Here is an 18196-nt window from a genome sequence, read left to right on the forward strand (position 1 = left end):
AAAGGACGTTTTTCATTACTGTCACATAATATCAACTGGCCCATGGCTCACAGGTGGCTTTGGTGCTTCATGCTTCCTCTTATCCACCACAGGGGGCAGCACTGAGGCAAACACTCACCTGTTAAGCAGACTGATGAGATGAGAGATGGGATCCTCAGTTACTGTTGCAACTCTGAGTCCCCTCAGGTGAGTCCCACTGCAACAATATTAATATTGAATTATTAGCAATATGAGCAATATGACATGCACATTATTATTTTGGTATCTTTAGCAGAACCCATATCTGATGATGATATAAGAATAACTTGTTGTGACTGGACTGTAATGCATATCGTCACATCAGAAAATGTGAATCAATGTATCTTTTTCATCATTAAAAATATGGTTTTGTTTTAAACACATAATGATTTGGGAACATTTGATTTATCAGAAAATACCTTCATCTGCAGAACATTCATGTCACAGAGCCCTGATACAGTTATACAGAGTATATCTCATTAGGTTTGATGGAATTAATATCCCTTCATTTGTAAACCTACTGTATTTACCTGAAGACAAACACATTTCTTGCTTGTCTACTCAGATATTCAACACATCTGCATACTTGCATTCCAATATGTTGACTGTGTTTAAAAACTGACCTCCACTACACTGAGAACACTCACAGGCACACAGTTGCACTACAGGTGTCACCTGTAGTGTGATGAGAGTTTGGATAGACACCATTTTTACTTTTCCTTCTCTAAGGGTGAAGTTTTAGTCCTCCTGCACACAAGAGCAACACATAATAAGCTAATGTGCAACAATTTAGCAAGTGGACTTTTTTGTTTTGCAGATTAAATGTTCATGAATAAAATGTTCACCCCACATTCTGTGAGGTTTGTAATATCTGGGCATAAAAAAAGGAGTTATGGAGGTAACCAGCAAGCCTTTTTGCTTTCACCACACATCAAATATATAATATAATATATCATCTTTTTGTCAAAGAGTAAATGTGACAGTCATTTATGGTTGTGTAAAGGCATTCAGTAGCTGAGGCTAAATGAGACCATAGTTAATCTGTTACCACTGTTACATTCACAGGTGGATCCTTGTTCTGGTCGTCTTTGTGCAGCAGCTCAATGCAGTAAGACTTTCCTTTTTAAGTCTTCATTACATATATACACATTTATATTGATACATAATATCACTACTATGACAACCTTTAAATCTAAAATCCTTATAATTTCTGTAAAGTTTAATTGAATTAATAAAATCATATCTATAAACATACTGTGCTATGTGACCAAACTTCTGAGAATAATCAGCATTCCACCCAAACTCAGAAAGCCGATATATTGTAAGACGCAGCAGAATTATTTTGTAATCAAAACTACATTTAGTCATCACATTAATAATGTCAAAAACAACAATGAATGCTCTCTTTGTTATAAATAAAATGGAGACAATTCAAAATGCAGCAACATATGCACTGATCAGGACTAGGTATGAGGAGGAGCACACATATCACACATTTTACTAGACCAGATTTCAAGACTATATTTATATTGTTTAGTGTGATAGTGCCTCAATAGATTAAACATGTGTTTTAAGTACACTGGGTGAAACACATGCATTTGCTAAACTGTAATATAGCCCTGACATGATTTGTTATGTTTTTTAACGGTGAGTTTTTGTTGAGACTACTCTGTGAGAATGTTGAATTGGACTGCATTGCACTTTAATACATCATGTTAAGTTTAATTAGCCAGCAACTTCATTTTTGTAAACACTGCTGCTACTGCTTATGGTAGCCTGGAATGTAGTTTAGGCCGTCAACAATAACAAATCATCAACGCAAGGCCAAAATCCTGAAACTAATGCTCTCACTTGGTATACATAGCTTTCTAGCTCCTGTTTTGTGTACATCTGGGTTCTTACATTCTCCCTCACCCAATCTGAATGCCACAAGCAGATAGTTTACAGTTAGCACTGGTTAAGTATTTCCCAGAAAAAAATCCTTGATGTTCTTGATGCACCTGGAGACTGTATGTGTTGCTCCCTGTGTGTTTATAGAATGTACCCCAAGTAACTTCATTTTTCCAGCACAGTGTAGGAGACTGCTTGAGGTTTTTATTTTACACTGTACAAGGACTGTATACCACAGCTAGACCTATACATTGGTTGTTCTGATATATTGGCCATGTTGTCATATTACATATACTGTATATATGTATTGGTTTATATTTCAGCTGATAAGTAACAAGAAATCATAGCATAGAAATGCCCAAAAAAAGTATGAGATAAGAAATAAAAAGTCTGAAACTGAAGAAATACTATCTGAAAGTGAAAACATAAAATATGCAAATGAAAAACTTACAAACTCAAATATCAAAATATATATAAAAGTGAAACATTAAAATAAATAATTTATTCCAAAGAATTACAGAACTGAATTCAAATAATATTCAAAACTTGAACTTTCCGTAATTCCTTTTTTTTTTTAATCATCAAAACTTTTGGCCGGGATTTAGCTCCATAAGAGAGGAGGGCATATTTTTCAAATGCAAAATGTCCCGCTCAGAACTGTGGGAAAACAACAATGCGCATGCCCAAAGCCTTTGGAAATGAAAGTGGATGACTGAAATTTCGATGCTAAGAAGGGCAATGAGAGAGGCTGATTAAAATATAGTTATAATAGAAACTACAATGAACGTTGTGGATTAACTTCTACAGCACAGATTTAAAGGTCTGCCTTCTGAAGAAAACATTTAGATTAAACTCATGTCCACCTGCCGCTGGATATTGTTATAACGTTAAACTAAACCGCTGTTTAAAAAATGTGGCTATGTAAAAAATGGCTAACGGTAACTACTAGTTTGTCAGATAATAACGTTACACTGTTTGGCTTCCCTATATGTTATTTGGAGGAATGAGACCAGTCGGATTATAACCTGTGTTGAACTGTGGTAAATGAAAAATAGCCATAATGTTATCTAAAATTAGGTAATTTAACAGTTAACGTTGCTGCCCCACCATTTATTTCCACCTAAAAGCGCCACTGTAAAGTTAAGTTATACAACCAAATAAACTCCTACCTTTGCGCCACCGAAGGAAGGACATCAATATTAAATATTGAAAGCTATTAAGCTAATAAGTAGCTAGAGCTCTTGTTGCTGTTGGTATCGAGGTATCGCGACATTTCGCTAAATCCCTCCCCCAACCGCCGAGTGTCTAATCGTAGTTTAGCAACCGTATCTGGGCAGGCCAAGACAAGTAGGTTAGTTTTGATGATACAACACAAACTGTATATTGATCTGTCATGTCTGTCTGTGCATATTACTACTAACATTTGTAAACATGTAATAATTTGCTGGGCTTTCAAACTTCACATTCTCAGAAAAGAGCTGTTTTGATATGCAAATTATTACAAAGGTAAAGTTCACAAGCATTAAAAAATTACATTTTTGGACACCATTTACGACATATAAGCTAAAGTTAGTTGAAACTTGTAACCTTAAATGTTGGATTTTGCTGAAGCAGGCCTCGACCTCTGGACATAGCTTAACACTAATTGTTGTTTAGCTGCTACAGTATGTTAAGTAGCAATGGAGACCTGCCAGTGTTTTTACGTCTCACTATGTGTTCCCAATTTTGCTAATGCACTAAATCCCAATGGCCTGTCCAAGACATAGCTAACTGGGATTGATGCTATAGATCCCCATGAATGTTTGGACCAAATGAGAAAGTGGGACAGCAGATGTGCATAGAACTCAACTTCACCAGCATAAACTCATCCAAATATTTAGTAAGCTTTGAGAAAACATTACTACATGTTTGTGACACAGAGACTATAAAACTCTCAGGACACACAAACACATCGGTGGGAATACTTGCCATCTGGAGGTGTAGACTCACAGAATAGTTTTTCAGCAAGATGCATTATGAGAGTGGTGAAGCACTGTGAGCTTTCCTTTCTCATCAAGGTCAGAGTGCCTATTATTTACGCAAGTCTACATGAGAACATGAGCTTTCTAATCAGGACTGTCCATTCTTCACAGGGAAAAGTGTTCATTCTCAAGGCTAATTCTCAAAGCTGTAAAATATTCAGGAATGTCAGATATACCCAAACCACATCCTTATCTTATCACGGATGTCCTGTGATCCTTTATTTTATTTTGCTCTTCTTAGACACACACAGCCTCAGCCAGACTGCATCTCTATTATAAGCAGTAATGATCCATCTGTGGTTTGTCCCTGTTTGTTGTTTTAGGGGACGATTGATGGCCCATGTGAAGGCAGAGACTGCTCTGTATGTCAGTGTCGTCCTGCTAAAGGCGCACGGGTATGAACCTTTTCTTCTCATGTTATGTAATGGCAAGTTATCCTGAATTACTCTCCAATAGTATGGTTGATATTTTGAATTGTAGGTGATTTTCATAATTAGAAAGATATGAAGCTGTGGGAAATATTCTCGTTAATTGTGTTTTCTCTAATAATTGAAAATTAGGAACCGGAAATGTTTAGTTCCCATGATTGGGAAAAACATGACTTAAAACAACAATTAGAAGCTAAAAGTTAAAGTTTTTTTAACATGACATTTCTCTTTGTAGGGAGCTCCAGGGAAGCCAGGACAGCAAGGCTCCCAGGGACAAATGGGACCATGGGGACAGGAAGGGTCACCTGGAGAGAACGGCAGGAGGGGAGCAGAGGGACCACATGGCCCAGAGGGACACATAGGCGACCGTGTTAGTGTGCATGTTCATGTGTTTAAGATAGAAACAGACAGAAAGTCAGGCAGTGCATCCAAGTACCAACTAATCATCACAATAAGTCTACATTATTAAGCATATGAATATGTATTTCCAGTGATAGAGAAAAACGAAAAGGTGGGGTTAGGAGTGAATAAAGCAATTTGACCCTGAATGAATGAATGTTGTCCATATTTTTTACATTTCAGGGCAAGATTGGCGTTCCTGGTTTTCCTGGTCATGATGGCTCATCAGTGAGTAAACTACTGTTGTTGTACATTTTAATTTACCAATCAGTAAAAGACACATACATTTTACACTGACAATAATAATCCCATAGAGGTGAGTAACCCTCTTGAGGGGATTGCTCTACGTGGAGTTGACATACTTCTCACTTAATTTTCTCCAATACGGCATTTAGAATGTATATTTGATAATAATATCACACACTTTTTTAATTGTACATATGTCATGCTGTATTCCCAACTGTGCAACTTCCCAATTCATACATTTAAGATACAATATTGGAGACTACACAGTAAATGGTGCAGTGATTTGAAGCTTGGGTCTGGTATGCCCTCTAGTGGACACATCATGGCATACTATAGATTTGGGCTAATGCAGCTGCTTCTTCACTTCTTAAGTATTTGTGTTGAATAAAAACTCAAGTTGTTCATCTTAACCACTATGTAATTATGAATATTAAAGATGAAATATAGATCTGAAGCTGTAAAGTGTCATTTCTTTATGATAATTAGCTACAGTGACATATGAGGTCATAATTGTGACTTCTAATACTTTTTTTACAATTGACATATGTATTACATTTATTGTTCAGGGCCACCCTGGAGCAGGTGGTGAGCCTGGTTTGCCAGGAGCAGATGGCTGTAATGGGACAAGGGGACGATCAGGAGTCTTTGGTATTCCTGGTTTGGATGGTCTCCATGGGCCTGCTGGTGAGTAAAACTCTTCCTCTGATGTTTCCGTTGTTGCCATTATGTAGTTATTAGTGAGACTTTCAACCAGCCTTTTGACAATTTAGGATTGTTTACAGAGTTACGCGCCAATGAAAACACATTGGATTTGCAGGCAAGCGGCTAAAATGCTCAGTCACCAGTAGTTACATTCTTCTTGACAGTTCTAAAGCACATGGTTTACGACCAATGCCAGCATTCAGATTCAGTGGCAAAGCAGGAAGTTGTGTGGCATTATGGACGTCAGGTTATGGAGGTCTGGGTGGTGGTTGGACATGTAGACCAGAGGCCTGAGTTTGTGTCCTGTCTCCTACCAGCAGTTAGCTGCAATGCACATATCTTGTAGGAATAATCAATTGAATAAACATCAGTACTGAATATTCTCAAACATTCTCATTGAACATAATTCAAGGTTTTGCCACAATGTTCAGTATTAACTTTCAATTGAAACAGTTATTTTTAAAAACTATTTATGAATATAGAATACTGTATCTGCTCTTTTCATTCTGCTAGCTATTGTTTCTAATGTGTCTAATGTAAACATTTACTGTGTTTTATCAGGGATTAGCTGGACCTAAAGGGATTAAAGGAGAACCCTTGTATGGTGCTGCCCTTCCAGGGATTCCGGTAAATTCCCCTAATCTGGAGAAGCTCATATTTGCAATGTACAGTGTCTCGTCAATATAATCATCTTCAATTCTCATCATTCTTATCTTTGTTTCATATCATCTTACAGGGGGAGCGTGGTGGAGATGGACAACATGGTCTACCTGTATGTTCAATTTTACAGTGTGCTTGTAGTTAAGCCGACTCAACTTCATGTTTACATTCTTTAACATCGTGTTGTTGTTTTGTTTTTTTACTCAGGGAAGACAAGGAGACATTGGGCCTAAAGGGCACACTGGCCCTCCTGGCCCTCTTGGATATGAGGTGATAAAGTCTTCTCTTTTTGTATAGAGGTCTTTTATATAGATTGTATTTAAGATATACATGCACAGTTTTCAGCAATATACTAGACCACTTATATTCATGATCTACATTACAAGAAGGAATGCAAATGTCAAATTGTATGTGTGTGTGATTCCATTTAGGGCTCGGAAGGACGTAGAGGTGTGAGAGGACAACCAGTGAGTCACCTGTTTCACAATCTGTGCCAATACGTGCTTTAAAATAAAATCCATGCCTGCATCCACACAAACATAAAACCTTATTAACCAACTTATTATTTTGATTGTTGTGTAGGGCGACCCCGGAGGATCACTGGCAGGAGCTAAAGGTGACAATGTAAGAAACCATTTTTGCCTTTGACAGCTATGCACTGAGGTTTCGCGCTGTACGTGTGTGTCTGTGTGAAAGTGTAAGTGTGTGTGTGTGTGTTTGTTTCGGGGTGTGTAACCACAGCAAACATCTTCACCTCTTTATTTCCATATTCCAGGGTGAGCAAGGCTCGCCTGGCCCACAAGGACCAGAAGAAGTCATGAACTTTCCTCCAGACTTTCTTCCGGTTAAAGGTTACAAGGTGAAGACAAATCTCTTATTTGTATTTATACACGACTGCTGATTTTTTACTGCATATACCTGTACAAAGACAAATATGTCTTATTTTTATTTATTTTATTTCTTGCTTCTCAGGGAGAACAAGGTCTTCCTGGACCATGTGGATCAAAGGGCTTAAGCGTGAGTTTCACCCAGAATGTCAGCATACAGGAGAGAAAGAGAAAGGTGTTTTATTTACATTTTTGGTTCTTATTAGGGTGGTAGAGAAGACTACAACATTCAAGGAATTAAAGGAGAGCAAGGAATCCTCGGTTTTCCTGGAATGAGGGTAGGTGACTTAAATCAGACTGCAACATGATTTTTATTCATTTATTTATATATCCTGCATTGTTTTAATCTCTAGGGTCTTCCAGGATTTCCTGGTAGAGATGGACTGCCAGGACCTGAGGTACATCTTTAATATGAGGCCTAAGCCATCCTTATGTTACTCTATAACATAACATGCCGTTTTTAGGTTAAATACATTGCTATATTTTCAGGGTTTCCACGGAGAGAAAGGATTTCCAGGTCTCATTGGAATAAATGGACCAAAGGTGAGCTTAACATAAACATCAAAGGAATTTGCAACACAACTTGAACAAAAATAAGAAACTTGTATTAGGTGCAAACAAGGCAATTTTCTGTAAAAATGTATATTGAAAGCATAAAGTGCTCCTGGGAGGGTAGCTTAAAGGACACCGTTTGATATTGATGACAGGGATCTATATTTTTAGCCGGACATCTGTTTTTTGGCATCTTTGTGATATCTTAGTTACACTTACTATTAGAAGTGTACTTCTAATACAGGAACAGAGTGAAGAAAAACTATCTTGTCTGCTCCCCTCTGGTGGTTGCTCAGTGTCATATTTACTGGACGAGACCAGTGATCTTTGATCACTCTTGTCATCTTTAGAGATATTATGTACATCAGTGGCATTTTATAATTATGACTCTGGTTTTCTTCTCTGTATTTGCATCCAACAGGGTTACCCAGGAGATCCAGGTCCATCCGGTCCTCTGCACTTTCACAATGGAAGTAATGCAAGAGGTGAGATCACGGCAGTAGCTACTCTCTCCTCACTGATTGAGCCATGTGTGCCAGTGGTAGCATTGTCCTATTGTTTTCAGTTTCAAGCTGTGGTCAAATTGAATTTTATCAGCAACAATACTTTTTTTTTTAAAGCATTAAAATGTATGATAGGTATGAACTATAGAAATTTCTCAAACCACTCCTGCAGTATAATCCACGTTTATCTGTTTGTTCTCAGTAGTCGTATTTTCCTGAAAATATGACTGAATACAATCCTTAAACTGATAAGAGCCTGTTAAATTAGTAAATAAACATAATTGTATAAGAATATGTATGACAATAATCAGGCCTTGCTGACTTTTTCATGGTTCTATGTCTGTATGGTTTAGGTGTTAAAGGTGATCGTGGGTATCCTGGAAATCCTGGAACCCCAGGTGACGCTGGGTACATGGGCATGCATGGACCTACTGGTCCACCAGGGTCAACCTTACCAGGTCAGAGTTTGTCTCTGGTCTCTAACATTCAGGGTTTCTCCTGACTTAATGTACTGAGTATATCCATAAATCCATATATATCTCACTCAGTCTTGATCCTACCTTATGTGAAGTTTCACATCGCCTCTCACACCTCTCTAGAAGAGCCCGGTCTGCCAGGTCAACCAGGGTCCCTTGGCCCCAAGGGCTACAAGGGAGAGCAAGGAAGGTATAAGAACTTTGAAAATCTGTTTCCGGGATCAAAGGGAACTAAAGGATTCCTCGGACCTAAAGGTGTCACAGGCCCCCCGGGTCCTCCAGGTATATTAATACTTCCTTCATATTAAATGCAAAATAGTTTTCTATACAGTATATGTTAGTTAATTTCACAAATGTAATTTTATTATTATATTAATTGTAAGCTAGTCTGTTTTTGCACATGTTCATTTGAATGTTTACTTACCTTCGTGCGTGTGTGTGTGTGTGTGTGTGTGTGTGTGTGTGTGTGCGTGTGTGTGTGTGTGTGTGTGTGTGTGTGTGTGTCTGTGTATGTGGCATACTTAATGAAGGATGTGGAGGTGAGTTCTCAATTACTTCTAATGACAGAAGTCCACTAATTCATGCATTAAAACTACGTGCTGAAGTTTTTAACTTATTTTGGTTACAGATTACTACTGTGAGCCTGGTTACCCAGGGGACCCTGGCAGTGCAGGACCTAAAGGATCTCATGGAAACAAAGGGCCCAAAGGAATTAAAGGTGATCTATGACTGGTTGTATGCATTAGTTGATCCCACAAGCTGATTGTGTTATGTTCTGTGTCTACTAACCTCTGGTAGAATATATAAATATCCTGTGAGAATTTACTGGAACATATTTGCGATTTAGTATAATTTTATAGAGTACAGTTTGTATAGTTGTACAGTATACAAACACGCTGCATCATAGTCATACATTCTTGACATCTGTGTCTCCTACAGGTTGTGAAGGGGAATGTAACTGTAGGTCTGGTGGGGGAAGCAAAGGGCTTCCCGGTCCAACTGGTGATCCAGGATTTCCAGGGTTACCTGGAACTCTAGGATTTAGAGGAGACCCGGGGCTGAAAGGATATGAGGGTTCAAGAGGACAAGTAGTAAGGACAGCAGGAAAACAAACTAACTAAGTGAATAGTATTGTGTGGGGATTTATTGGCAGAAATGGAATGTAATATTGTATATATTGGATAGGGAGGGGTGAGCGGAGGGGTATTCAGTTGGTTGCAATCTGCAACCTCACCGCTAGATGCCACTAACTCCTACACTCCTCTTGCTTTAAATGCAATTTTCTAAGATGTGTATAAAAGTCTATTCCTTGTAGCCACAGAAACATAGTTTTTGTATTTGATTTTGTGTTTTCTTGCAGGGCTTTCAAGGAATTCCTGGTTTAAAAGGACACAAGGGTCAAAAAGGTCACACTTTTGTGGTAGATACCAAAGGTGAGAACCTGTACCTGTACCCAGTATTATTGTACAACAAGTGTATCGCTAATTTAAATGCTTGGAAACATCAGCTTTACAGAGGATGGGAGAATTTTATCTCTAACACCAGACACTACAGTAAGGCAATCACAGTGCACTGTATACTGCACAGTCTGTGCTACAACAATAGCTTGACATAAAAAATAAGTTGGATTTGTCTGTTGGTAACTTTGTGCTTTTTGTCAAATAAGAAAAGCAAAGATCTCTGTTTTATACATGCCTACACCAAGGGTTATTAAACATTGATAGCTTAATATAAAATAATAACCATTTTTCTTTCTTTGTTAAAAGGTGCCAAGGGAAACCAAGGATTTCCTGGACATTCTGGTCCTCCTGGAGCAACAGGTAGTTCAGGACAGGATGCCCTCCCTGGTCCTGCAGGGGACCGTGGAACACCGGTGAGTGTGTAACTTTTAAGTACTGTAAATGTAATTTATGGAACAGAAATTTGCGTGCTGCAGTTATGTTTACAGGTAACGTTTTTGCAGGGTGCTGGATATGAAGGATTACCTGGTCCCAAAGGTGACCCTGGTGTTGCAGGACCCAAAGGGTTTCCAGGGGATATAGGCCCCCCAGGTCCTGGTTTTCAAGGCACCAAGGGGCTACCTGGACCTAAAGGTCATCAAGGACGTTCTGGCACCTCAGGAATTCCTGGACGATCAGGCCCCCCAGGTCAAACACTTAAATTCAGAGATTCTCAGTTGGTGTTAATGCACCCCTTCCCACATCTGTCATGGGCTCAAAAAGTATGTTGCATTTGTGTCACCAGGTGAAATTGAGACATGCTGTCATGAAGAAGAGATTGGATCACATGGTCCTAAGGGTGAGCCAGGTTCACCGGGTAAGTCTTACAGGTGTTACACATAATATAGTTTTTAAAAAATCACTGCATCCAAGCACTGTAAATGGCAATTGGCAAATTGTTTGTTGGCCAGTCCAAGTGCCATGTCTGGTACCAGAATCAGTTGGACTTACTGTAATAAGCCACATGTCATGAAAGGAATATAGTTTATGACCCTTGAAACATTGTTGGTCCATGTAACAAGTAAAATTTTCTTTGGCCCCATTGTAGGGATTCCAGGTACGCTAGGAAGAGATGGTCCTCTGGGAACTCCGGGACACCCAGGCCCAAAAGGCATGAACGGAGATGACATTGTAGCTGGAGGGATTGGACTGATCGGTAACAACTCTCTAAAATGTTGTCAAATTAAAATTATACACAATTTTTAAAAGATATTTCTTCATTGGAGAGCCTAGTTTCAAGCTTGTGGGTCGTCAAGCATTCACACTGCAGGAAAAGTATCAGTTAATGATCGAATATATAGTAAGGAGGGTTTTTTTGTACGCTTATAGGTCTCTCTTATTTGTTAAAGGATCTCCAGGTTTAAATGGGTGTCAAGGTGACCCCGGTCCCAGTGGAATTAGCCTGGACGGCCCTTCAGGCCCTCCTGGGTTACTGGGACGTCCAGGCAGAAAGGGTGACCCAGGAGATGTTCTGTCTGCTCGGCCAGGTGCTACTGGCACACCTGGCCGCCTTGGGGCTGTGGGGACAAACGGACACCGTGGCATTCCTGGAAACCCAGGGTCTCCAGGTAAATTTTATTTATATTTAGGTAAACCCAAACAAACCACTCAACAACTTAGGCTTCAGGTAATGTGGCCTACAGTATGTCACAGAAAAAAGATTTAATCCATCCACAGTGTACTTCCCATTCTATACTGTACATTGGAATTGGTTGACCAGTGTCGCCTCATAATTGCAGGCGCACAAGGCCAACCTGGACAACCTGGATGGAAAGGAGAGCCAGGACTCAATGGTGACCCTGGAGCCACTGGTCCCCAAGGCCCACCCTGCACTGAATGTGAACTGAAAGAATCTCCAGGCCCTCCAGGAAACCCTGGACGCGGGGGAATACCAGGTGAGCAAACAGCACGCAAATTGTTGTCCTTCTGTGTCACTCTCGGTCTCTTTTTGAATGTTCCTTAATATGACATGAATATTTAGCCACCATCTAACCATCTATTAACGTATTTCTCTCATTGAATTGTATAATGTTGCATAGGCTACATTGGTCAGAAGGGTTTAAAGGGAGATATAGGTCCACCTGGTCATGGACTAAGGGGTCCAGAAGGTTTCCCTGGCCCTCCCGGTTTGCCAGGCCTGGCTGGAACAAGAGGCCCCACTGGCCCCTCGGGAGATCCTGGGACTGATGGCTGGTCAGGACAGAAAGGTGAACCACTGGCCTGCCTTGATAAGAGTTTTTAACCTGAGCATTCAAAGTCATGTAAAATCATTTCACTATTAAGTCTGACAGGCGCTTCTGACCTTGTTCACACCATCCAGTCAGCTAAGCCTAAAACTGCACCGCCTATCTCATTCAAACACATACGCAGCTGTACATGTGCCTCTGTACATACGACCTCCAGAACCCTCATTTGACACCAATACCAGCATCACACTCCCAAGTTGGAGGTGTTATGTCACTGATCATATATATGGTTCATCCTTCCAAATCCCCCCCAAAAAGTCTACACTGAAACCTAGTGTACATTTCATCAACAATGCTTTATATCTGTAAACTAGTCCGTCCTGATTAAAGTGAGGCTTCCCTTTTAATCCATCTAGGTGAAAGTGGTTACCCAGGCATGGCCAAAAGTTTACCAGGTCATCCTGGACCTGCGGGACCCCGAGGTAAACAGGGAGAGACAGGCTTTAATGGTCACCCAGGTGAACCTGGATACCAAGGACAGCCTGGTAATAAAGGTAAGTCCCTGTATACATAACGTGTGTCTGATAGCTATATTCAATCTTGCTAGGCGCCATGGTCTAATGTTTTTTTAAATAATTGTAAATATTTGGCTAACAAGCAGGAAATGATCCAAATTTGCACAGATCAAAAATATCTTTATGTCTCTGGATTTAGTGTAATAAACAAACAAATTATATTCAGCAGATATGAATGCCTTTAATCATGGCTTGAGGCCACCATTTGGAACATATAATCTAGAAATATAGCATGAATAAGATAGTAACAATTAATATCCTTGACAAGGTTGTCCAAAATAGTTTTACAACAGATGAGGATAGTGTTTTTTTCCGTTAATGAGCATTTCATCTCAACTCTGTGGTCCATCCAGGTGTGCGTGGATCACCCGGAATACCAGGACCATCTTGGATTGTGAATATGACAAAGGGCCCACCAGGACCTTCAGGAAGGAAGGGGCAAAAAGGAGAACAAGGACCTGCAGGCAATGGAGCTATCACTTATTAACTCATACGTCTTTTTTAAATATGAAGATGATTTCTTGAATTACCGGTCTCTTCACTAAAAAAGACTTGCTATACATTGTGATAAACAGTATAGGACTACATCATTTTTATTTTGTTTGTCGCTAACAGGCTCAAAGACCCAAAGGGGAGTGCCAGGTGATTCGGGGCCTGATGGACGGCCTGGTTCGCAAGGGTTTAAAGGCAGCACTGGTGCTCCAGGCAGGGCAGGAAGACCAGGTTCTCCTGGGTACTCTGGAATCAAAGGTTTCCCTGGTCCAAGGGGATATCATGGACAGGGTGGAGATCTGGTACATAATAAATCCAATTTATTTTCTTCATAATTTTAAAAACAGCTGTCTGTCTGTGCTCAATTTTTATTGTATGCATGTCCAGTAGATACACAAATACAATGAGTAATGGCTGCCGCTGGAGTCCCATTTTGTACTGTCTGTAATGCACAGCCATTGTGTGTTCGACTGCTTATGTTATAATTTACCGGTGAATATATATATCAGTGGCTATACGGTACAAAAATAATTGTAAGTCTGTTGCATGTGTTGATGTCTTTTAAAGGGAGATCAAGGGCCTTGGGGACAAACGGGTATCCCAGGGTTACCAGGATTTCCAGGAGCCAAGGGTGAGTCAGAATAGAGATAATGATCGGATGATTCTGATGTAGCTCATTTCATGTCATGGAGAAAAAGTTGTGAATTCACAGCAGATTAGATAATTTACAATTGTGTCAGGTTCATCAAAAATAATATGGTATATCGTTTTAATAAATGCAAAAGCAGTTAAATATGTTGAACAATAAAGCCCAATACGATCTCTCAGGATTTCATACCTAATGAAAGTTGTCCAAATCGGTTACAGGTGAGTCAGGACAATCTTATGGACAACCTGGTCCATCTGGACCCAAAGGAATGCGAGGGGACGATGGATACAGTGGTGAGTTAACAAAATGCCACAAACTGGGGCGCACCTGTAGCTCACCTGGCAGAGGGTGCTCACTATGTAGCAAGGCTGAGTGCTTACCTCAGCGGGCCGGGTTCAACACACAGCCCTTTGCTGCATGTCATCCCCTCTCACTCCCGTGCCCTTTTTTGTCGCTGTCCAAGCTTTCACTATCTAATAAAGCAATGAAATGCTGAAAATAAAATATCTGAAAAAGGCTTAGAAATGACTTCAAATTATGAGGAGGCACTAAAAACCTTTTTTGGAGTTAAACTTGTCTTGAAGGAGGTTTGTACATTTCCTAGACTGTATACAATACTTTCAGGAGATGTATAACTGTAAATAAATGTATATCCCCAAAATATTTCCCTTGAGCACCCAGAGGGATTCCAGGAGATCCAGGGGACCCAGGACCCCGGGGAAGGTCAGGACAACTTGGACAAACAGGCATTGTCGGGGAACCAGGAAGACAAGGAGTACCAGGTGATTTCAAATAAAGATTTGAATCAGAGAACTTTCAATGGCAATAAATCAGCTCAAGTTTCCTCTATCTTTTCAAATTTTGTATTTTAAGCTTTTGCATTTTTTTGACTCAATTGTTAAATTTTACACTGGTGTATATGCCCTCAAGTAATTAGAATCTTGTGCTTGAGCCTTTTATGTGTGTGTCTTTACAGGCTTCCCTGGGCCTCTTGGCTTAACAGGTCGTCCAGGTCTTCCAGGTCTTCCAGGCGATCATGGAGGTCTGGGACCACCAGGCCCACCTGGCCCATATGGGCCTCCAGGTACTAACACAATGTTGTTTCTCCCATCATTGAATAGGCAGGGTACAGGCATTGTAAGTGTCTACTATGTTATTTATATTGGCTCATATTGGCTATCACTTTGCTTGGATTCTCAAAGAGTGTCTAAGATGTGGACGCCAATCACTTAACAAGAGTATTTTTATGTTGTACTGTGATTTATGTTAGGGTCCCCTGGAACACCAGGCCTGGATGGACTGGATGGGCTTAGAGGTCCAAACGGGATGAAAGGAGAAAGTGGTAAGATGGAGGTTTATCATAACTTTTAATATAGTTTAGCAATCATTTATTTTATGTTGTGTCTGTTGGTATACATTTTATGTTCATGTACAGTACATACATGTACATATAGTACAAAAAGTGAAATGTTGAAGTGTAGTTTCAGCTGAATCCTGTACCGTTTTACTTTGATCCTACCCCAAAAAAAGAGTTAAAGTAAATTCATTTGTTTTGTTTCACTCACTCAATACACATCAGAGCATAATGTGTTATGATATTTGACTATTGTGTGTGGAGGATTCAGTGGCACTAAGTCAGTGGCTCCCTTTCCAAATGTGTAGAAGAACCCAAAGATTCTTAGTTTCAGGTGATTATACTCTGATATTTCTGATGAAAACATAATAATGAATATTATTGCTGCCAATACATCTCCCTCAATCCTACAAACTGCTAATTTAAAACAGTAAATAACATAAACGTGTATTACTTCAAGGCATAGGTATCCATGGCCCTCCTGGACCAGATGGTTTTCCTGGAGTCAAAGGCCTCAGGGGCCAGCAAGGGGCTCCAGGAGCCACTTTTCCTGGGCCTAAAGGCGAGAGGGGCCCACCTGGCATCACAGGTATCATAATCTATGATTACCAATAGTGCATCTACTGCATAAGTGTATAATGGTGGTGGAGAAATTAACTGTTAAAGACCTTTTTAACAGTAACCCCAGCGTAAATCCAATAAGAATAATACAGTGATGATTTCTTACCATGCAATATTCTGTTATGTTATGATTGTATCGAATTATAATTTTATTGCACTGTATTTACTTTTTTTTCACTCCTTTTGTTGAGTGTGGTTACTGTCCCATTGCTCTATACAGTATGTCGTCTGAGATAAGGTATTTCACTTTTCTGTATTTCTTCCCTCAGGTCTTCCAGGCTTCCTCGGTGGACCTGGTAACCCTGGCAAAGAATGCTTAAAGCGTCCGCCAGGAACCTACGGGGACATAGGATATGAAGGGCCTCCAGGACCGGCAGGTGTGTGTGTACCTTTTTATGTTCATCCGTTTGTCTATGTCCGTCTCCATCTTCATGTGGCCACATTTAGGAATGAGCATTGTGTAGATGTTCATGTTTTAATATGAGTATGTGTGCCTTTCTATTTGTATACAATTGGGATTTTGTATTGGGTTTTTAGGCTCTCGTGGGGAGCCGGGCCCTCCAGGCAGCAGCATTTACTCCAAAGGAGATCCAGGTCCAAATGGCCTCCCTGGGTTTCCAGGTCGTAAGGGAGATGGGAGCCTCCCAGGGCCTCCTGGGTCTCAGGGCTACCCAGGCTTTACAGGACCAAAAGGTACATTACGGTGCAAGACTGCTGCCATTAGTATTTACAGTGTTGCCATACACTTGAATGCACTCAAAATGTTGCTGCACTTTGACAGGTGAGAGAGGTCCTGCTGGTCCTGGAGGTCCTCCAGGACCCAAAGGTCAGTTTGGGGTCCCTGGGCCTTGGGGCCGCAAGGGATTAACTGGCCCAACTGGAAATGCAGGTGAGTGGCACCGTAGCTAAGAGATATGCCAATAGTTTTATGCCAAAACTCTCTGGTGAGGACATCTGTATAGACCTTTGTGTGTGTGTGTATTTTAACAACTCTTGTTACGGGTATTATTTAAGTGAGATACACATGTCTTTAGATTCCTTATATTTTTTGTTTCACTTTTTTTAGTTTAAAAATGATTCTCATGTCATCAATTAAATACTTCGGTATAAACATAACCAAACATTTAATAAAACTGTACCACAGCAATTATGAATGTATTGATAAAGAAATACGGAAAGATTTTGAAAAATGAGTTTTATTGACAGGATAAGTATAGTGAAAATGAACATTCTCCCACGCTTGTTATATTTATTTCAATCCTTGCCCGTGAATATACCACAGGTCCAGTTCCATAGTTGGGATAAACTAATATCAAGATTTATATGGGGGGCTAAAAGATCTAGGATAAGATATACCACACTCCAATTGCCTAAAGAAAAAGGGGGACTGGCTATCCCGAACCTAAAGGAATACTTTCATGCAGCACAACTACATCCTCTCATTTACTGGTGCAACTCTGATTACATAGCTCGCTGGAAAGACAATGAAGTGCTTGCATCTGGGTCCCCAATTCAACCACTCATAGGGCAAAGAAAAATTCCTCCCCATATTAAAGAAAAGGGATTTAGACCCAATCACAACATTTACATTAGATATATGGTATTCCATTATTAAACAATTGAAATTGGAAAGGGAACTTGGACTATTAGACTGGATAGTTTATGACAAAGGATTCAAACCAGGTAGCTCTGACTGTAGATTCAAACAATGGACAGAAAAAGGTTTAACAGCCATATGCACAGTTATCCATAAGGGAGAAATGAGAAGCTTTCAAGACTTGAAAAACAGTTTTGATCTAGAAAACCAAGACTTATTCAGATATATGCAAATGAGGGATTACTATACAAAAAGGGTTGGAAAAAATGAAGAAGAAATACATCCTACTGTAAAGATTATTGTACGAGCTTACCATGATACTATTTCCAAAGTTGTGTCAACCCTGTACTCTTGTTTGATGGAAGCTAAAAAGGATTCAACACTAAATGGGGAAAAGAACTGAGCGAAGAGATCTCAGATGAGATGTGGCATGATATGTGG

The 18196-nt window shown here is 39.9% G+C and overlaps 1 protein-coding gene across 1 annotated transcript in view; it reads left to right on the forward strand.

Annotated features, from left to right (window-relative positions):
• The first annotated feature begins 4592 nt into the window (after positions 1–4592).
• The window catches only part of LOC115023039 (collagen alpha-4(IV) chain-like), a 17029-nt gene continuing 3425 nt past the window's right edge, over positions 4593–18196 (forward strand). The window contains exons 1-39 of the mRNA XM_029454179.1: positions 4593–4727; positions 4940–4984; positions 5569–5686; positions 6266–6331; positions 6441–6476; positions 6572–6634; positions 6796–6831; positions 6947–6988; positions 7140–7223; positions 7337–7381; positions 7458–7529; positions 7605–7649; positions 7741–7794; positions 8225–8288; positions 8660–8764; positions 8906–9064; positions 9313–9321; positions 9411–9500; positions 9722–9873; positions 10143–10215; positions 10549–10655; positions 10746–10929; positions 11027–11098; positions 11330–11437; positions 11631–11849; positions 12021–12176; positions 12321–12488; positions 12884–13021; positions 13396–13506; positions 13658–13836; positions 14102–14165; positions 14402–14476; positions 14858–14965; positions 15160–15267; positions 15454–15525; positions 15998–16126; positions 16428–16535; positions 16696–16851; positions 16940–17047. Coding sequence (XP_029310039.1) covers positions 4971–4984; positions 5569–5686; positions 6266–6331; positions 6441–6476; positions 6572–6634; positions 6796–6831; positions 6947–6988; positions 7140–7223; positions 7337–7381; positions 7458–7529; positions 7605–7649; positions 7741–7794; positions 8225–8288; positions 8660–8764; positions 8906–9064; positions 9313–9321; positions 9411–9500; positions 9722–9873; positions 10143–10215; positions 10549–10655; positions 10746–10929; positions 11027–11098; positions 11330–11437; positions 11631–11849; positions 12021–12176; positions 12321–12488; positions 12884–13021; positions 13396–13506; positions 13658–13836; positions 14102–14165; positions 14402–14476; positions 14858–14965; positions 15160–15267; positions 15454–15525; positions 15998–16126; positions 16428–16535; positions 16696–16851; positions 16940–17047 — 3697 coding nt within the window. The 5' untranslated portion in view covers positions 4593–4727; positions 4940–4970. The remainder of the gene's footprint in view (positions 4728–4939; positions 4985–5568; positions 5687–6265; positions 6332–6440; positions 6477–6571; positions 6635–6795; positions 6832–6946; positions 6989–7139; positions 7224–7336; positions 7382–7457; positions 7530–7604; positions 7650–7740; positions 7795–8224; positions 8289–8659; positions 8765–8905; positions 9065–9312; positions 9322–9410; positions 9501–9721; positions 9874–10142; positions 10216–10548; positions 10656–10745; positions 10930–11026; positions 11099–11329; positions 11438–11630; positions 11850–12020; positions 12177–12320; positions 12489–12883; positions 13022–13395; positions 13507–13657; positions 13837–14101; positions 14166–14401; positions 14477–14857; positions 14966–15159; positions 15268–15453; positions 15526–15997; positions 16127–16427; positions 16536–16695; positions 16852–16939; positions 17048–18196) is intronic.

Source organism: Cottoperca gobio, chromosome 17 (assembly GCF_900634415.1).
Source record: "Cottoperca gobio chromosome 17, fCotGob3.1, whole genome shotgun sequence".
In the NCBI taxonomy this organism is placed as follows: Eukaryota; Metazoa; Chordata; class Actinopteri; order Perciformes; family Bovichtidae; genus Cottoperca; species Cottoperca gobio.